The 19,080-nt window shown below is 45.6% G+C and overlaps 1 protein-coding gene across 1 annotated transcript in view; it reads left to right on the top strand.

Annotated features, from left to right (window-relative positions):
- CNTNAP5 (contactin associated protein like 5) overlaps positions 1–19,080 on the top strand; it is a 690,244-nt gene that overhangs the window by 524,970 nt on the left and 146,194 nt on the right. The window contains exon 13 of the mRNA XM_029605214.1: positions 5,074–5,230. Coding sequence (XP_029461074.1) covers positions 5,074–5,230 — 157 coding nt within the window. The remainder of the gene's footprint in view (positions 1–5,073; positions 5,231–19,080) is intronic.

Here is a 19,080-nt window from a genome sequence, read left to right as displayed (position 1 = left end):
ACTCAGGAATTTCTTGGTTGCTATACTAATACTCACTAGTCTCACATCAGCACTTTTCAGTGGGCCACAAACCTGATTGGGAAACATGAACACATGAAATTAGAATTTTGGTTTAATTTGTGGGCACCCTCCATTTCAGGGGTCCGTAATGCCCACAATTTGAGTGGCTACATACTGTAGAGCCACCTGAGACAACATAGAGCAGGGCTTCCCAAACCTGTCCTGGGGACCCCACAGCCAGTCGGGTTTTCAGGATATCCACAATGAACATGCATGAGATACATTTGCATACCACGGAGACTCAGTATATGCACATTTATCTCGTGCACATTCATTGCGGGTATCCTGAAAACCCGACTGGCTGTGGGGACCCCAAGACAGGTTTGAGAAGCCCTGCCATAGATGATAGTGTTTAGGTGCTCGGTGGGGTAGATTTCAAAACACTTGGTCCCAGCCAGCAAACTCCCAAAGTCAGCTGTCTAGACCCATTTGAAAAACTACCTTTGAATGCATAGTTCAGGGCCAGCCTCATGGCACTGCTACGTGGGAGATTTAGGTTTATTCCTCAGTTTTGCTCCTGCTCCTTAGGAGGGCCTGGATTGGGAAGGCTGTGCAGAAAGCATTTGCATCATCCCAGTAAGGAGGCAGTCCCAATCATCTCCATACTACAACGCTTACTAACCATTTCAAGAGATGCACCTATTTAGCGTTGTGATCCTGTCTCTCAGCCAGAGGGCTGTACTGCAGAGGGGGAAACTAGGCAGGGAGGAGGGAATGGGAAAAGAAGTTGAGGAGAGTTCCAGGGTAGATGGAAATGGAGACGCTTGGTGCATAACAATGTTAGACAATATAGGATATCTGTACTGTTAATAATGTACTATTAAGTTGATCCGCCAGTCATATACCCCCTAGCTAATTTTAGTTTGATTTATTTCAATTTTTGTAAGTTCTATGTTATCAGCTATATTTCATTATTTATATCTGTTGGATTGTAAAGCCTGTTGCTAATTTAATGTTCATTGTAAACCGAGGTGATGTTTGCTAACGAGCCGCGGTATATAAAAATCTTTAAATAAAATAAATAAATAAAATAAAAATAAAACAAGTACATTTTTACTTGGTTTCCTTCTACAGAAACTCCATGCATTTGCCACAGTTCTTGTCAAAAAAAAAAATCTGTGGCAGTTTTTTGTTTAACATGGCACGGTACATATCTAAATTTGCATCAGGCCCTCTCTGTGGCGTTATGTCTTCCAGGGTTTTACTGAGAACTGAATCTTATTTTGGATCATGAATAGTTCTGCATGTGTGTGTGTGTGTAAATGTTAGACAGTCTGTGCATGTGTGTGTCTGCATATGTCTGTGGGCACTAGAGAGCAGAGAAAATGTAGGAGAAGGAATGAAGGGCAGCCTAGAAGGGGACAAGATGAATATAAGGAAAGTGTGTTAAGGCTTATGGGAGGATAGGAGGTTGTATGGATATGCCTGTCAGATGCAATGAGATGATCATTCAGATGCGTTGTGAGGTATGCATGTTACGATTTTAGATCTGAATATAGATTACATATTGAAGTCCAATTTCAGAGGATTTTAAGAAGTTAACTGCTGGGACTTAAAAACTTGACCCCAAGATCAGCTAAATATAGTCTTCTAGTTTCACTGTGTGGCTATATTTGGCAACTCGGTGGGGGAAACGAACTGTGAGGTCAATATTCAAAGACTTTGTCTGGGATAAGTTATGGAGTTACCCGGACAAAAAAAAGAACAAGATTTCAAAATTCATGCCCACCCCCACCCGCTCCAGAATTACATTTTGTCCAGGTAATTCATTATTATCAGCCCAAAATGTAGTTTGGTAAAAAGCAGGAGTTGGGGCTTTCCAGGGGCAGAGCTAAACTTCTGCTGGTGAATGCTGATATTCGGCACTATCCCACTAATGTTAGCAGGCTAAGTCTGCTTGGAAAAATCGCTGTCCCAGATAACTTTACTTAGAAACTCTCATTCGGGCACGTTCTACTCTATATCCAGAGAACGTTTTACTATGAAACATGCACAGTTCACCTGAAAATCTGAAAAATGTTTGGGTCTATTCATTTCGAAAAATAGTGCACGCTATTTGCAAATTGCATGCACTATGTTTTGAAACAACTAAAAGGAAAAAAATAAAAAAAAGTCCAACAAACGAAACAAGTAAAAAAACAAATAAAAAAGTGACCCGAAAATGAAAAAAACAAACCAAAATGAAAAAAAAATTCCCTGCCCAGCCCTAGAAAAGAAGGTACTCTGGGTTTGAAATAGAACTTGCTCTGCTTAATTCAGGCGTGTGCACATTTTGTCTGCTCAGCTTTTGGAAATGCTTGTGCCAGAGGAGGATGGGTTAGGGGCTTTCAGATGCACTGAAATCCTGATAACAAACATCCGCAACCATTCCCATGGCTTCCCCACTCCCCAACTAGAAGTAGATTGTTCTACAACTAAGGGGGCAATTTCCCAAACTGTGCGGGCAGGTGCAGAGTACTGTTACCCACAGATTAGGCACCATTTCTTAAAGGGGAAAACGTGTGCATACCTTTTACTTGAAAATTATCCTCAGAGATTTGTACCTTCATTTTCTTAAGCTGACGCCTTTTCCAGCCCAAACATTGTGCGTGGTTTTCAAAATGCCTCCAGAAAAATGCAGGTAAAAGAGCATGCACCCGGGAACTCTCACATACCGAGTAGCCAATTTCAGACAAGCTATTTGCCAGGGTAAATTAAATAGCTCTGGAAAATTGCCCCCCTCCCCACCTTACACAGTGTTTTTGTTGGATAAAAGCAGCCACGGCTTCGCTCAACAAAGTGAGAGAGCGATTTCAGCCGCTGGACCAAAGCTATGGAGCTCCATGCCAGAGGACCTGCGAACAATTACGGACAACAAAACATTTAAGAGCGAACTGAAGACTTGGCTATTCAAAAATGCCTGCCGTCTTGACAGAAGCCTCCAGTCCGACATGAGCCAGACAACCAAATGTTACTCCCCACCCCTAACCCATCTCTAAACCACTAAACCCACTAATATTTTCCCAAACGGATCTATCCTTGACATGCACTCTTTGTCTCTAAATCTTCCCCTAGCTCACTATCTGTACAAATGTCTACCTCTGTTTTCATTAGGGTCAAACCTGTACACAGTTATGAACTAGTGATTCTCACATGGAATGATGGCATATAAAACATATCAATAAATAAATAAGTAGCTCTCCCTGAACCAAGCCTCATAGGCAGGGCCAATGGCCCACCATAGTTGGGCAAGCTGTTTTGTTTGGCGCTGTCTGCTGAAAACAAAGATGGCTACAGACCCTTCCAATGGCTTTCAGCCCTTTCTCCCCACCTTGGACAAACCTGCCGGCTCTCATCGATCCCATTTCACAAATCTTGTACTTATTTATTTTTTAAGAAAATGGTGCATTTACAACAAAAGTCTTCTTTAGAACCTTTCATGATCTGAAATAGATCTGAGGAAATTCATAATGTATCAGCAGGCCTCATACATAAGATCGGATAAGCAGGACCTATATAGAGTTTTGTGCTCTGGTTCAAATCTGTTTGCTTGCCCTTTGGATTTTCTCAGCTGGCATGGAGAGAAACTGGTAATTCCCCCTTGATCTTAAACCCGACTGAAATCTACAAGATTTGAGACTAATGGCAAATTGTCTGCTCGTCGCTAATGATAATGCAGATATTTCCCCACATTCAAACCAAACCTCCATGTTCGGTCATGACTTTGCACATACACCAATAACAGAATTCGGCGTCATCTTTCTGATGACGTGTAAACGTGGGTCTGTGTAGATCATTCACTATAGGACATGCTACCCTGCATGTGCCTCACATATCAGACACTGATTAGGAGAGAAAAATTGTATGCATCCTGATCAGTGCTGCTTTAGTGATTCTCTTGATGCAGTGGCAGAATGGAGATCTCAATGGAGATGTTTTATTCCAGTTTTGCTAATGTCAAACTGGACGTCCCCAGGAAAGTGCTTTATTCTAGTCCTGCTTTTCTACTTATGTGCCTGATTCATTAAGGCTTTTTCCCCATAGAAACAAATGGGAGAAAAGCCTTAATGAATCTGGCCCATATATGATTGCTGTGAACCACTGGAACATTCTCTGTTTCATTAAGCAAAAAACATACCAATTCAAAGTACAAGCTAACTATTTGTTTTGCTAATTTTAAAACTTTTGAAATGAATTAATCTATGCTAATAAAGCAATAAGTATGAAACACACATATAAAGTTCATCTTTTTGCTTATGTTAATTAGGCACTGCATTAATTAACTCTCTTCACATTTTCTGAGAGCACTATAAACAGTACTGTGGATGTTGCATAATTAGGACTGACATGGTTGACTGTGCATTTCGGTTGATGTTGAGTTGCGAGAGAAATTCTTTTCCTATCCCCGAGATCCTTGGCACATTAGACATCCGTGTCAACCCAGTGGGCTTGCTTACAACAGACTAAACTCTTAATATTGGGATTAAGGAGGTTGATGGTAGATTTGCATCTGTTGGGAAAACAAAGTTAATCATGGCTAATCCTTCACAATTGATTTTAGGATATCTGAATGCTGAAGTTAATTATTTCACCTACTAATTACAGCTTCATTACGATATGTTATAGTTTATTTATCCCTTTACTTAAATAACTAAGCGTATAGTCAGCAAGTTTAAGACTGGCAGCTGATGTTGCATGCATACTCTTTCAATGCTCTTTGTTTGTACTCAAAAAAAAAAAAATAATTGGTGCCAGTGAAGATGGTCACATGCTGCTCTTGGATTTGGATCATGATAATACCTCTTTGGATTCTCAAGGATGTGCAAATCTTCAAAACCTTGACTGCTGATAAATCTGTGGCCCCTGATTTGTGCATAGATAGGAAGGGTGATGATTGGGGTTGCAATTTAAAATAGAATAGGAAAGATACATTTTAAAAAATCAGTGGTAGCTCTTCATTTAATCCCGCAGGTTAAAGTCTATGAATTTCAATGGATCTTTCACTTGTTTTTTTTTTTTTTTGTCTTCCTCCAGATGGTGCGCCTTTCACTTGGTGGTTTGGACGAGCTAACGAAAAGCACACTTATTGGGGAGGATCCATTCCTGGAGTGCAGCAATGTGCGTGCGGATTGGAGGAAAGCTGCCTGGACATGAGACACTTCTGCAACTGTGACGCAGACAGAAACGAATGGTAATCTCGTTGGCTAACTTCGCACTTTTTTTTTTTGTAGCTGCAGAGTGCGCTCTAGACGTGACCTGTTGGGAGGATAATTTTCAAAGCCATTTGAAACTTGGCCCCCCTCAGAACAGCTCAAAAGCACGTGCAGAGTTCATAGTACGTGGACGTTTAGCCACGTCGAAAAGGGGGCCTGTATAGCTCACGCTGAATGGCATTTTCAAACCTGCCAGCAGGCATTTCTTCCCCATCTTTCTTTTTTCTGCCTGAAGATAAAAGAAGTGCAGAGTTTATTGGAACAGTTATCTCCGGCACGCGCGTGCACATGTTATAAAATCGGGGGTCGGCACGCGCAAGGGGGCGCACAATTATGCACCGTACGCGTGCCGAACTGCGCTGCCTTCCCCCTAACCTGACCTTCCCACCCCTTCCCCTAACCTTTCCTCCCCTAGCCCTACTCTAACCCCCCCCCCCCAAAAAAAAAAAATGTTTAATTAACCTTTTGCGCCTGCCGGCCGACTGCCAGCACACAATCCCAAGCACAGCGGCAAATGGCCACTGTGCCTGGAGCCTCTGACCACGCCCCTTTAGAAAAGCCCCGGGACTTACACGCATCCCAGGGCTTCATGCACGTCGCCGGGCCTTTTGAACATAGGCCCGGCGTGTCTAACCTTTTTAAAATCCGGCCCATTGTTTGTTTGTTTTTTAATTGCCTGCCGGGACCATGGCATACACAGTCAGGGGCAGCGAAATACCTCCCTCACCCTTAGCTCAACCCCATTCTCGCTCCCGCTGCCAGTTTCTTGCTTTTTTACATTTAGAGTTAATGTCATTCTGACATACATTCTTCACATAAAACAGAGTGCAATTATTCATTCCCAGATCAACCAATAAAATGCTCGGCACTGAAAGCCAGACAGCGTGGTAGAGGAGAAAATGACAAAAGCAGCATTACTAATGGAAATGTCAGTGCTAAGCGACTATTCGGTACTATGGAGATCATCAAGTACCATGAGATGTAATCAGAGACCAAGAAAATGCGGCCTCAATATACTGAAACAGTTCTGATAGCTTGAGCACCGCTCACCGGATTAAAGAACTTCCAGGCTCACCGTGATTGTGATGCCTGCGTATATTACACCGTGCAAGCTTCAGAACGAGGCTCTTTGGCACAATGCAAACACTGAGAAGAACACTAGCGGTAAATGTAAGAAACTGAGATCAGACCCAACATCTCGAGTCCTGACCTAACAGTGAGGTTTCAATCTTGGCATTGTATGTGCAAAGCACACACACACAGAAAAATATAGACTTCTCGGCATTGTATGTGCAAAGCATGCGCACACACACACATACACACACACACACACACACTGGGACAGAACCATATAGACTTCCTTCTGTACCTGGCACATTATGAAATACAAAATCCTGCTGGACATATGTAGTAACTCTGCCAGAGCATAGCAACATTAACTCTCAGAGCTCCAACAGCCTCACCCCTACAAAAGGCAGCAGTGCAAATAGTACACCAGAGCCTACCTGCTCCTGTTGGGAAAGCAGAATGAACAAGGCTGCTACAGAGCCTTAAATGCTAGCAGAACACCTCAGCTCGGTCACACTTGCAGAACGCAGAAAGACCTTCACCAAGCACACAAATTAAAAATGTACAGACAAAAACTGAAATGAAACCCCCATGAAGCCAGAGACACTGAATGCACCGCAAAGCTTGAAAACTAGAAACAAAAATACATTTCCTTCCATGCTTAACCAAGCCGCTATCATTGTCATGGAGGAGTGGCCTAGTGGCTAGAGCAGCGGGCAATGACCCAGGGAAACCAGGGTTCAAATCACGCTGGGGCTCCCGCTGACCTTGCACAAGTCACTTTACCCTCAAGTTGCCTGTGGGGATAGGGAAAAACCTGTAGTACCTGAAGGTAATGTGCTGAAAAGCAGAATATAAAAATCTAAATTAAATAAAAATATTGTGAGGATGTGTGTGTGTGTGTGTGTGTGTGATCCTTATAGAACGCTCACCACCACCACCCACAAAAACAGCAGGAGCTCGGTGTGCCAAACATATCACCTTCCGATCCTTGCCTCTCCCTTTGTAGTGATTTGCTTCTCCCAAACCAGCACCAGTATCCCTTGACGCCTTCTTTCTCCCTGTGAGCAGTCAACCAGCCGGTCTGCCTCCAGCCTTGAACCCCTCCCACATCCAGTCACTCAACAACTCCCAGACTCCTCTCCGATGAGCCCCCCTCCAGCCAGTGTCAGGAGACAACCTGCAGCCTCAGGACCCCTCTTCCCTAGACAGCCTCCAGCTTCACAACCTCCCCTTCCCGCCCTAGGACCCCTCCCCCTTCCTCAACAAGCCTCCAGCTTCCCTATCAGGCCTCCAGTCTGGGGATCCCCGCCCCCTTTCTTTCATTAAGCCAGTCCCTTACTTGTCCTTAGGCTGGCTTGCTCTCTGTAAGGGACATGCAGTCGGCCGCACTGCGTGCTTCTGTGCATGTCGTGCGCCGGCCTCATGCAGATCAGCGGGGGGATACAGGCAGGCCCGGCCCCTGCGTAGAACAAGCCGGCCTAGAGGAAACTGCTGCGCACAAGCACTTCCGGCTGCCAAAATTTGGTCAGGTCGCAGCCCGGGTGACCCGCCTTCTTCCGATACCTGTGCACATAATGGCACGTAGATGGACTCCTGCAAATCAAGCCCTCAGAATATAGAAGGACTCCATCTCTGGCTTAAAAAAAAAAAAAAAAAAAAAAGTCTGCCACTTGTAATTTTAACTGGATTCCCAGCCGGGAAAGGCCGGTGTGTTCCCATAGGCAATGGGAACACATCCCTCCCCTTCTTCCCTGCAGGGGTGGAGGGAGGAGGGTATGACCCTCCTCCTGCCCAAATCCTTCTCTTGGCGTGTCCCACCCTCCTGGAAGCCAAGGAGCCGGCTCCGATGGCAGCAGCAAGAAAATACTGGGTTTAACATCACGGCATGGCCTTCCACGGCCCTTCTGCGCTCCTGGACCCGCGGCACTCCCCTCCTTCCTCCCCGCATGGGCTTCCTCTTTGTCCGGGAAAATCCCAGGCCGGGGGGGCCGGAGCGCTGCAAGGCCCATCAGCAGGCCCCCCCGCCCTGATTCTCCCTCCTTATTTGGTTGCTGCTGCTGCTGCTGCCGGCCATCGGAGTTGGTGCCAGGAGAGAAGAGGCGGTGCCGCGGCCGAGTTTGATTTAGGACACAGGCAGCGGCGGCGGCAGCTGCACTCCAGCACCCATTACAATTTGACAGCAGAAGCAGTGGCTGTTAAATCCAGGCCTGTTCCCAGCCTCTTAGGATCCGAGCCGCACTTGCTTCCAGTTTGCTGTAAAACTATCCTGCTGTCCTAGTTTTAATGCTCCCAAGGAGCATCTGTTTGTGGGTTATTAAAAAAAAAAAAAAAAAGACAGTGGTCCCTAATTTTCAAAAGCGAAATTATGGTCTGTGTCGGGGCCATGTTAAAACTGTAAAAACGAAGGCAGGCTTTATCTAATTTAGATGCTGTGTCGTCCTCTTGCCAGACGTCCTGGGGGACCTTTGGGACTGCCACCTGTCCTTTCAATAATTGCTCGGTGTTGTCACAGAGCGGAAAAAAAAAAAATGCTGACAGTACCTCTGAGTGGCATAGAGCGGGAGTCATCGGTAGGCGAAATCCGAATACCTAACGTGTTTTCCATTTATCTTTGCTGCTTAGTTTCTTTTTTTTTTTTTTTTTTGTCCTTTTCCAGCCATCAAATTAGCCAAGTCTTGTCATTGCATGTGATGAATAAATAAAGCGCTCCAAGTTTTCAGAATGCAGTGGGGCCTTGGGCGGTTTGTTGATTACATGCGACCTCTCCCAGGCCTGTCATTTTCTTTCATGCCTCTTCTGGATTTATTTTCCATTTAGCGCGGTTCCTTTTGTTACTTTGGTGGCTCCAGGCGAGTTGCGTGCAGGCAGGGCAGGCATTTCCCCTGTCCCCAGACAGCTTACAGTCGGAGGGCCCGATCGAGTAACCCTTATCCCGTAGAGACAGAGTGGGAGGAGAGCCTTAGTAAATCTGGCTGGAAGTTTGCACCAGTTATTGGCAGAATGTCTTCATTTTTATCTTTTTTTTGTCAGCTCGAAACTGATGCCGAAATGCCTTTCTGCTTCACCGATTGCCAGAGCAGAGGTGCAGCTTGTAAGCAGAACGCTCAGTGCTGACAGGGCAAGTCGCTGGTTTCCATTCTGTACAGGCCCGGGCTTTCGGCCCCAGCAATGAAGGCAACTGCCCCCAGCGCCCAATTTATTTATTTATTTTTTTTTTATAAGCCACCGGAAGCATTGCCTGCTGTCGTGCTGAAATCCGGGCCTGCCTCCCAGCCGCCTACCTAAAGCGGCGGTGTCCTGATCCCACTGCAGCCACCGGTATCCTGCTCGAGGCCCCGCCCCCCTCCTCCTCCCACACGGAGCTTCGTGTTACCACGGAAATCCGTGCGCGGGGCGGCCGCTGCGGGCCCCCTGCCGAATTTCTGCTTTAAGCTGCTGTCGGCTGCCGCCACGGGATCGGGATGCTGCTGCTGCCTTAGGGAAGCGGCCGGGAGTGGATGCCCCATCACGATGGCGGGGATAAGAGGGAGGGAGGTGCCCGCCCCCAGCACTGCCTTTAGGCGCCGGATGCACAAATCCTGCCCCGTATGTGTAAACCACTTCTGAGCTACGCCAATGTCATAACTAACATGGCCTCCTAATCAAAGGTAATTTAGGCTTTTTTGTGTGTGTAACAACTTCCCCCTCCACAGCCACTCTTTCCCTCTTAATTCCTTGGCTCAGGTGACACGTCTGTGCGACCCTGGGAATCCTCGCTGAACCCCCAAGGGTTGGAGGAACTTCGCTTCCGAGATCGACCTTCAGCTTTGCTCTTTACGGCCACGAGGTGCGGCCACTCGTGCTGCAGCTGCCTTCCCTCTATCTCTCTCCCTCCCTCCCTCTCTCTCTCTCTCCTTCCCTCCCTCCCTCTCTCCCCTTCCCTCCCTCCCTCCCTCCCTCTCCTTTCCTGAGATCAAAGGCACCGCCTTGGTGGTGCAGCCGTCCCAATGGGCAGGAGCTGTGAACCTCAGTCTCCTCTACCACAGCCGGGGTCCCAGAGTCAGCCTTTTTGTTTGAAATGTTATATAAAACGCATCACGTGGCATGGGGCATCAGTTGGACCGAGGCCTGCTGGTGCCATTTTGAGTCAGGACGGCGCGGATCCCGGATCCCAAGGGGCACTCCTGGCCTCCAGGTCTTGTAAGGTACGCCGGGGGGAGGAGGTCAGAAGGAGTGGGCTAGAGGACATGGAGGGTGAGGAGTGGGAGTTCCTAGGTCCAAGTACGGGTGTTTGGAGGCTGTGGGGGTCTTTTTTTTTTTTTTTGCAAAGAGATGGGCTTGGTAAGGCCCAATGCCGCCTTTATATCTGTGAAATCTTTTTTTCTTAGCGAGCACGGGGGGGCTGCCTCTAGGAGCGGGGGTGAGGTGGGATGGGGAGACTCACAATATCCCCTGGGTAGGTGGGTGCCACACAATGTGGGGGGGGGGGGAGGGGTTTTGTTCTGGCCGCTCTGGTACCTTTGACGCGATGGCGGCCCCGGGCTGAGGGGCCGCTCTGGAGCACTCTAAGTGGGGCTCCTAACTCGCAGTATTATTCCAGCTGGATAAAATGCTGCGTAGTTTCTTAAGCTGCGGGTGCCAGGTACCTCAGCTTAGCCCTTTCAGGCCTGGATTTGTCAGTGGGCACACTAGGCCTAGGGCAGCAGGAATCTGGGTGGGGCAGCGGGCTGGCTGAAGATGTGCTGCCTTCCAATGCAAATAATATAAATTGTAGTGTAAAACCGCTTTAGTTTCATCATGCAGTAAGTATGAAAGATGGAAGTGTTTGCCAATTTGCTTCAGAATTTTGAATTTGTTGCCACAGGATCTACCCCTGGAGCTGCCAGGGACCGTGCCTTCTGCCCCTTGTGGTCCTACCTGGGGGGGGGGGGGGGGGGCGCGGAGGATGACCCTTGGGCACCAACAGTCTAAAGCAGAGCTTTCCAAACTGTGTGTGGGGACACGTTAGTGTGTCGCCTGCAGTGTGCAGGTGTGTCGCGCAAGCCCGGTCAACTCTGATGCGAGTTTGGGCTTTTTTTTTTTTCTAGAGATTCACTTTTTTTTTTCAGTTTATGGGTTGCTTATTATTGGGTGATTTTTGCTGTCAATCGCGTTTTTTTTGGGGGGCTTGGTGGGTGGAACGAGCCCAGCCATCCTTGCATTGGCTGCTGCTGCCGATGAGGCCTGGCCATGAGGAGTGCTGACTGCAAGCAGCAGTGTCTGGTGATCATGGAAGGGAGTGAAGCACTTAACTGGCAACAATCAAAAAGACGAGGTACATGAGTGTGGGGGCCAGACATGTGCTGGGGGGAGAGAGATGAGTGAGTGGGGGGCAAACGTGCTGGGGGGACAGACATGTGCTTGAGGGGGAGAGATATGAGTGTGTGGGGGCCAGACATGTGCTGGGGGGAGGAGAGAGATGAGTGTGTGGGGGACAGACAATTTGTTTTATTATTGTTTCTCATAAATTATAACAATAACATGTTATATATATATTGGAATATATATAACAATAACATGTTATATATATATTGGAATATATATTTTTAATATAAATTTAAGGTTTTCATGAGATAGGTTGTGTTGTGAAACATTTTATTTATGTATATATTTAAGGAAACATACATAAATTGTCGAAATATGTTTCGTTCGTTTAACCTTTAACCTCTGGTTTACTAGTAGACTGAATTACCGTGTCGTGAAATTATGTTTGTCTAAAAAGTGTGTCACCAACATGAAAAGTTTGGAAAGCTCTGGTCTAAAGCCATCGCTAACTCCTTTGATGGAAGACTACCGTGGCTTAATAAATGACTCCCTAAGTTTGTACCAGAGGCAATGGAGGGTGAAGGTGACTTGTCTAAGGTCACACAGAGCGGCAGTGGGATTTGACCCCCTGCTGCTCTAACGGTGGTCAGCGGTTACTCCTCCACTCCACTCTTTCACTCCATTCCACTCTGATACTGTGCGTGGTTGCATTAGAAAGAAGTACTTATGGCGAACTTTGAACATAGAATTCTGAGACCTTCTGCATGGAATTACATGAACACAAGATGCATTCATTTTCTGCATTTTGGATGCGTCAGCTACTCCGTTAACCTTTTGTGCTCATGCCTTCAAGTCATCCAACAGGTAACGGAATATTCACACTTTCAGATAAGTTTAACTTGCATTTTTATATCATTATATCTGAAACAAACTAATTACAAATTATAGAAAGGGTCTTTGAAGGTTGACGATCTAGTTCAGCCATATAAACAAAACAGTGGCAGAACATGCCACCCCCCATGCCAAAAAAATAAAAAATTAAATGCATTAAAAAAAAAAAATCGTAAGTATTGTTTTCATTTTTTGTGTCATAGTATAATGGGAAAAAATCCTAAGTATTGATTTAATTTTTTGTGTGTTATAGTATAAAGGTCTGACTTTGAACAGAATTAAAGAAGACATTGCAGGAAATACACCTGAAGTATTCACTTAAAAATATACATCTTATACTCATCATCCTCAGTCGAAGGAAATGGCTAATAAAACTGAAAATGTCATAATGCCTCTGTATCGCTCCATGGTGAGACCACACCTTGAATACTGTGTACAATTCTGGTCGCCACATCTCAAAAAAGATATAATTGCGATGGAGAAGGTACAGAGAAGGGCGACCAAAATGATAAGGGGAATGGAACAACTCCCCTATGAGGAAAGGCTGAAGAGGTTAGGGCTGTTCAGCTTGGAGAAGAGACGGCTGAGGGGGGATATGATAGAGGTCTTTAAGATCATGAGAGGTCTTGAACAAGTAGATTTTAATCGGTTATTTACACTTTCGGATAATAGAAGGACTAGGGGGCATTCCATGAAGTTAGCAAGTAGCACATTTAAGACTAATCGGAGAAAATTATTTTTCACTCAACGCACAATAAAGCTCTGGAATTTGTTGCCAGAGGATGTGGTTAGTGCAGTTAGTGTAGCTATGTTTAGAAAAGGATTGGATAAGTTCTTGGAGGAGAAGTCCATTACCTGCTATTAATCAAGTTTACTTAGGGAATGGCCACTGCTATGAATTGCATCAGTAGCATGGGATCTTCTTAGTGTTTGGGTAATTGCCAGGTTCTTGTGACTTGGATTGGCCTCTGTTGGAAACAGGATGCTGGGCTTGATGGACCCTTGTTCTGACCCAGCATGGCAACTTCTTATGTTCTTATGAAATCCTTTTTGAAAATTCCCTCCTATCTGTTTAGTCTATTTCTATTACTTGACTACAGCAGGTAGATTTATAAAACTCTGTGCTGCTCTCCAATTCCTCCTCACACATGCCAAGTAAAGATATGTTTTCATGTGAAATGGAATAGGAAAATTAAACAGCCTTTCACATTTTGTTTTATTTCACTTTGAACACACAGTGAAAGAAAAAGAAACCAAATTTCATTCAGTTTTTCCATTTCATTTTATTTCGTTTCAATACCCAAGGGTAGGCAACAGCCAGCTGCTGGTGAAATGCTCACGCAGCTAAAAACCCACAAACCAAGCTCCTCCAGGCCTGCCCCCAATGTTCCTACCCTGTGCCCTCATCTTCCCCCAACCCGTAGTCTCCAAAGTCCAAATGGGACACCGTGACCCCCCTAGTCACTCCTGTCTCTCTGCTGCCATATTTCAAAATGGTGGCAGCTCAATGATTCTCCTTACTATGAGGTACTTATAACCTGCAGGTCTCTGTCTGAACACTCTCAGGTCCATATCCAGCTGCTGGCGACTATCCAGATGCACCGCTGAATAATATACACAGATAAACTTATCCAACTAACTTTGATTTATCTGGATAACTTTGGGATTACTTCGTTACACGGCCAGATAACACAAAACGCTCATACAAGACTTCTCCCTGGCACAAATATCTGGGATACATCACACCTGTGCTTTTATCATTACACTGACAGGGAGACCAGCTGGCTTTCCCTGTTCCTTCCGAGGCCGCCTCCAACTTTCCTTTCTCCCTCCACCTTCCCCTCCCTTCCCGTACCTGCCCTGGCCCCAGCCCGAAACCCCCCATGTACCTTTATTTACATAGAAACATATAGAAACATAGAAATGACGGCAGAAGAAGACCAAATGGCCCATCCAGTCTGCCCAGCAAGCTTCCCTCATTTCTTCTCCCATACTTATCTGTTTCTCTTAGCTCTTGGTTCTAATTCCCTTCCACCCCCGCCATTAATGTAGAGAGCGGTGGAGGAGCTGCATCCAAGTGAAATATCTAGCTTGATTAGTTAGAGGTAGTAGGAGTAGTAACCGCCGCAATAAGCAAGCTACACCCATGCTTATTTGTTTTTACCCAGATTATGTTATACAGCCCTTATTGGTTGTTTATCTTCTCCCCTGCCGTTGAAGCAGGGAGCTATGCTGGATATGCGTGAGGTATCAGTTTTTTTCTTCTCCCCTGCCGTTGAAGCAGAGAGCTATGCTGGATATGCATCGAAAGTGAAGTATCAGGCACATTTGGTTTGGGGTAGTAACCGCCGTGACAAGCCAGCTACTCCCCGCTTTGTGAGTGTGAATCCTTTTTTCTTCTCCCCTGCCGTTGAAGTTATGCTGGATATGCGTGAAGTATCAGTTTTTCTTTTCCCCTGCCGTTGAAGCAGAGAGCTATGCTGGAAATTCGTGATGTATCAGTCTTTCTCCGATGCCGTTGAAGTAGAGAGCCATGCTGGATATGCGTCGAGAGTGAAGTATCAGGTACATTTGGTTTGGGGTAGTAACCGCCGTAACAAGCCAGCTACTCCCCGCTTTGTGAGTGCGAACCCTTTTTTCTTCTCCCCTGCCGTTTAAGCAGAGAGCTCTGCTGGATGTGTGAAGTAACAGTTTTTCTTTTCCCCTGCTGTTGAAGCAGAGAACTATGCTGGATATGCATTGAAAGTGAAGTATAAGAATGGAGTGATCAAGCTAGTTGAAAGGCATCAGGAATAGAGGAAGGTGGAGGTAGTAATTTGGATATTTGGTTTGGTTTGGGGTAGTAACCGCCGTAACAAGCCAGCTACTCCCGTCATTGTGAGTGCAAATCCTTTTTCCACATTTCCTCTTGCTGTTGAATCTTAGAGTGATGTTGGAGTCACAGTAACCATGTGTATGTTTATTGACTAAGGGTATTGTCTCCAGGCAGTAGCCATCATTCTGGCGAGTCACCCACTCTTCATTGGCGGCCTCTTGACTTTATGGATCCACAGGGACTGGATCCGGGGGACTGCCAGCGTGCAGTCCCCCGGCACAACGGCCTTGCAGAGGTCTCTGGCCCTGCCCCTACCCCCAGACTGCCCATTTTTTGAAGCCCCAGGACTTACACGCGTCCCGGGTCTTTACGTGCACTGCTGGGCCTTTTGAAAATAGGCCCGGCGTTCGTAAACCCCCTAAGGCTTTTAAAATCTTCCCCAAATTGTACACTCCATGTAGATTACTCCGTTCATCAAATAAACATCTTTTAGAAATTCCCTCTTCCTGGTTGGCCCGTTTTGACTCCACCAGAGAGAGGGGCTTTTCCATCACAGCCCCATACACTTTGGAATTCACTACCCCTAGAGTTACGTAACATTCATGACCCAAAGGCATTCTAGACAGTCCTTAAGACGTTTGAGGTCATGATGAAGCAGAACACAGACACCTGATATTTTCCAATTGTTCCTCTTTCACACCTTCTAGGCATCTGAACCACGTAGTCCAAGATTCTTGTCTGTAACGGTAATGATTAATTGTTTTATTATGAATGTCTTTATGGAACCCACCCCAAGTTTTGAAGGGTGCGGGATATACGTGATTTTAAATAAAATAGAAAGCTTATCCAGAAGGCTTGGCCTGATAATTCTGAATATCAGAGTCATCTGGCTAAGTTATCCAGGTAACTCAGCCCCCATCGTGGAATGCCCCAGGATCACCTTTGATTTATCAGGATAAGTTTTTCTTCTGATAAACACTTAGCCGGATAACTTGGAAGCAGAGAGCATGGCAGGAAATTATAAACTCATGGCTGGTCCAGCTAAGACCTGAACTTAGTCAGACTTAAAGAGTATGACTAGGGATGTAAATGAGAATATTTTTGCTGTACATCTTTACATCTGTAACAGCTTCTAAAATGCAGGAAAGAAAAAAAAAATAAAATTAAGTTGATTCAACCTTGGCCTTAATGGGCTCCGAATGGTGACTATCTCCTGATTGTCAGGTTTTGCGGAAAAGCAATAGTCACAACAAGCGATATTTGAGACGTATGCAGGGTGGACAAAAATATATTAATCATTGCTGTATAATTCAGGTAAGCAAGAGGCAGAGACATCATAGGAGATCTTTTAATGACCTTCATTCTCTTGGCCGACAAAGGATTAGTCATGCCTAATACTACTTCTACTAATCATTTCTAGAGTGTTACAGACATACACAGCAGGGCACAGATTCATTAAAGACAGCCCATTCTCAGAGAGCTTACATTAGAGACTTTGGAGATTTCAGTTGTTACAGAAAATGGTTAAAACCAACAGGATTTGATTAGGAGAGCCAGGTGTTGAGATCTGAATGCATCCTAACAAGGGGGGCATTTGAATGAGGCCAGAGAAGGAGCGTGATGTGCCAGCTCAGGACGTCTCTTCCCGTTGTAGATGGAGTGTGCAAATCCGGGGTTTCTGCCATTTTGTAGTCCCCCCTGAAGGAGCGTGATGTGCCAGTTCAGGACGTCTCTTCCCGTTGTAGATGGAGTGTGCAAATCCGGGGTTTCTGCCATTTTGTAGTCCCCCCTGAAGGAGCGTGATGTGCCAGTTCAGGACGTCTCTTCCCGTTGTAGATGGAGTGTGCAAATCCGGGATTTCTGCCGTTTTGTAGTCCCCCCCTCCCGGAGCCCTCCCTCCTGAATTATATTTACTTCTGTCTGGGTCGGGAATGTCTTCAGAAAGACCCTTGCCCCAGGAAAACAGCCACAACTCGAGCTTATGTGAGTGAGTCTGTCATTCTTCTTGTTCTCTCATGGTGTAATCAGCAAACCGAGCTGAAACAAGCTGTGACATTTCACTCTGTCACATGTCAGTAGAGTGAAAGCTGAGAAAACCTTAATTTGTGTAAAAAGGAAAAAAAAAACCACAGCTTGATATTTTTCTAAAGTGACAATTCCACTTTCTCTGCTGGAAATGTTGGCACTTGTCATTTTTAAACTACACCAGCATCGTCAGACCTTGCGTTCTACACGAGCAGCATAACCCTCATATGCGTCTCCCTTTTTTTGGTTTTTGATCCTGCTCCTGTAGGCCGCTGACTCAATTGGAAGCAAGACTGGGATCCTGGTATCATGAGCCTTTATTTGCTCTACCCAAAGATTGTCCCCTAATTTATAATAACCCATTGTAATGATAATCCTATAGATGGGACTCATGCACCAATACACTACTCTAACCTGCTCTTTGGGGAACTCCTGGAATGCAGGGGCACACTGTTGTCCCTGGGGCCACTTCTCTACCCAGACCTCTACTTCTCTTCACTCTCTCTCTCTTTCTCTACACAGTTCTCAACTAGCCATCTGGGAGCCAGGAACCATTCCGGCAGGGAGGAGGATAAACCTCAGAATCATAGAAATGACGGTAGCAAAGGACCAAATGATCCATCCAGTCTGCCCAGCAAGCTTATGCCAGTATCCCCTGCACTGTGCAGGTTACCCCCATGCTTCTCAGTTTAATAGACCGTAAAAGTCAGGGCCATCTGAATCCAATTTTCCTTAACCATTGCTGTGAAAGCAGAGGGCAATGTTGAAGCTGCATCTAAAGTATCAGGCTTAGTGATTAAGGGTAGTAAAATCCACATCAGCAAGTTACCCCTATGTTTATGTGTACCCCAAACCGTAAAGGTCGGGGCCCTCGTTGGTTGAAGCCAATTTGCTTTTCTCACTACCATTGAAACAGAGAGTAATGAGGGAGTTGCATTAAGCCTAGATACTGTTTGTTAAGGGTAGGAACTGCCACACCAGCGAGTTACTCCCATGCACTCTTTTCTTTATTTCCAACCTCTAGCCTTTAGGGATCCACAGTGTTTATCCCATGCCCCTTTGAATTCCTTGACTGTTTTCGTCTTCACCAGGGCATGCCAGGCATTCACCACCCTCTCCGTGAAGAAATATTTCCTGACATTGGTTCTGAGTCGTCCTCCCTGGAGTTTTATTTCATGACCCCTAGTTCTATTGATTTCTTTCCAATGGAAAAGGTTTGACGATTGTGCATTATGAAATCCTTTCAGGTATCAGAAGGTCTGTTTCATATCTCCCCTGCACCGTCTTTCTTCCAGGGTGTACATATTCAGATCCTTCAGCCTCTCCTCATAAGTCTTCCAATGCTGACCCCCTCACCATTTTATTCACTGTTCTTTGGACTGCCTCTATCCTGATTTTATCCTTTTTGAGATATGGGCACCAGTATTGATTGCAGTACTACAGGGGAGGCCTCATCAAGGACCTGTACAAGGGCATTATTACTTCTTTTTTCTTACTGGTTATTCCTCTCTCAATGCAGCCCAGCATTTTTCTGGCTTTAGGTATTGCCTTGTCACATTGCTTTGCCAACTTCAGATCACCAGACACTATCACCCCAAGATCCCTCTCCCAGTCTGTGCATATTAGTCTTTCACTGCCCATTACATAAAGCTCTTTTGGATTGCTGCTTCCCTATCTGCACTTCTTGGCATTAAATCCCAGCTGCCAAATCTTTGACCAGTCTTCACGTTTTCTTAAATCACT

Source organism: Rhinatrema bivittatum, chromosome 6 (genome assembly GCF_901001135.1).
Source record: "Rhinatrema bivittatum chromosome 6, aRhiBiv1.1, whole genome shotgun sequence".
Taxonomy (NCBI): Eukaryota; Metazoa; Chordata; class Amphibia; order Gymnophiona; family Rhinatrematidae; genus Rhinatrema; species Rhinatrema bivittatum.
This window is presented reverse-complemented; position numbering and strand designations above follow the sequence as displayed.